The 433-nt window shown below is 58.0% G+C and overlaps 1 protein-coding gene across 1 annotated transcript in view; it reads right to left on the reverse strand.

Moving 5' to 3' along the window:
- The window catches only part of EMH_0001390 (uncharacterized protein), a gene marked incomplete at both ends in the record, with an annotated part of 1,827 nt that extends 1,513 nt beyond the window's left edge, over positions 1–314 (reverse strand). Inside the window, one exon of the mRNA XM_013495566.1 lies at positions 1–314. Within this exon, the coding sequence (XP_013351020.1) occupies positions 1–314 (314 nt within the window).
- Between the last annotated feature and the right edge of the window lie 119 nt (positions 315–433).

Genomic DNA, 433 nt, shown 5'->3' on the forward strand with positions numbered 1-433 from the left:
CCCCAGGAGAGGAGTCTCCACCGTATCCCTTGCTGCTGCTGCTGCTGCTGCTGCTGTTGCTGCTGCTGCTGCTGCTGCTGCTGGGGATGCATCACCTGTACGAGCTGAGGAGATAAGATTGACGGCTTCGTTGAATCGCGAAGCAGAAATCCATTGTTGCTGCTGCTGCTGCCTCTGATGCTGCTGTCTCTTCTGCTGCTGCTTGCTGCTGCTGCTGCTGCTGCTGCTGCTGCTGCTGCTGCGTTGGTGCAGAGCTCCCGTTTGCCCAGCGAGAGAAAAGAGACGCCGCCCCATCCAAAGCGGAACGACCCCATCAGCAGTGCCGTGCGCTATCACCAGCTTGCTGCCCCGAAACAACACACCACCTGCAGCTAAGGTGGCACAGAAGCTGCGCATCGCCACTTCATTGTTCCAGCTGCAGCAAAACAAAAAA

The sequence above is a fragment of the Eimeria mitis genome, genomic scaffold (assembly GCF_000499745.2).
Source record: "Eimeria mitis Houghton genomic scaffold, Emh_scaff164, whole genome shotgun sequence".
Lineage (NCBI taxonomy): Eukaryota > Apicomplexa > Conoidasida > Eucoccidiorida > Eimeriidae > Eimeria > Eimeria mitis.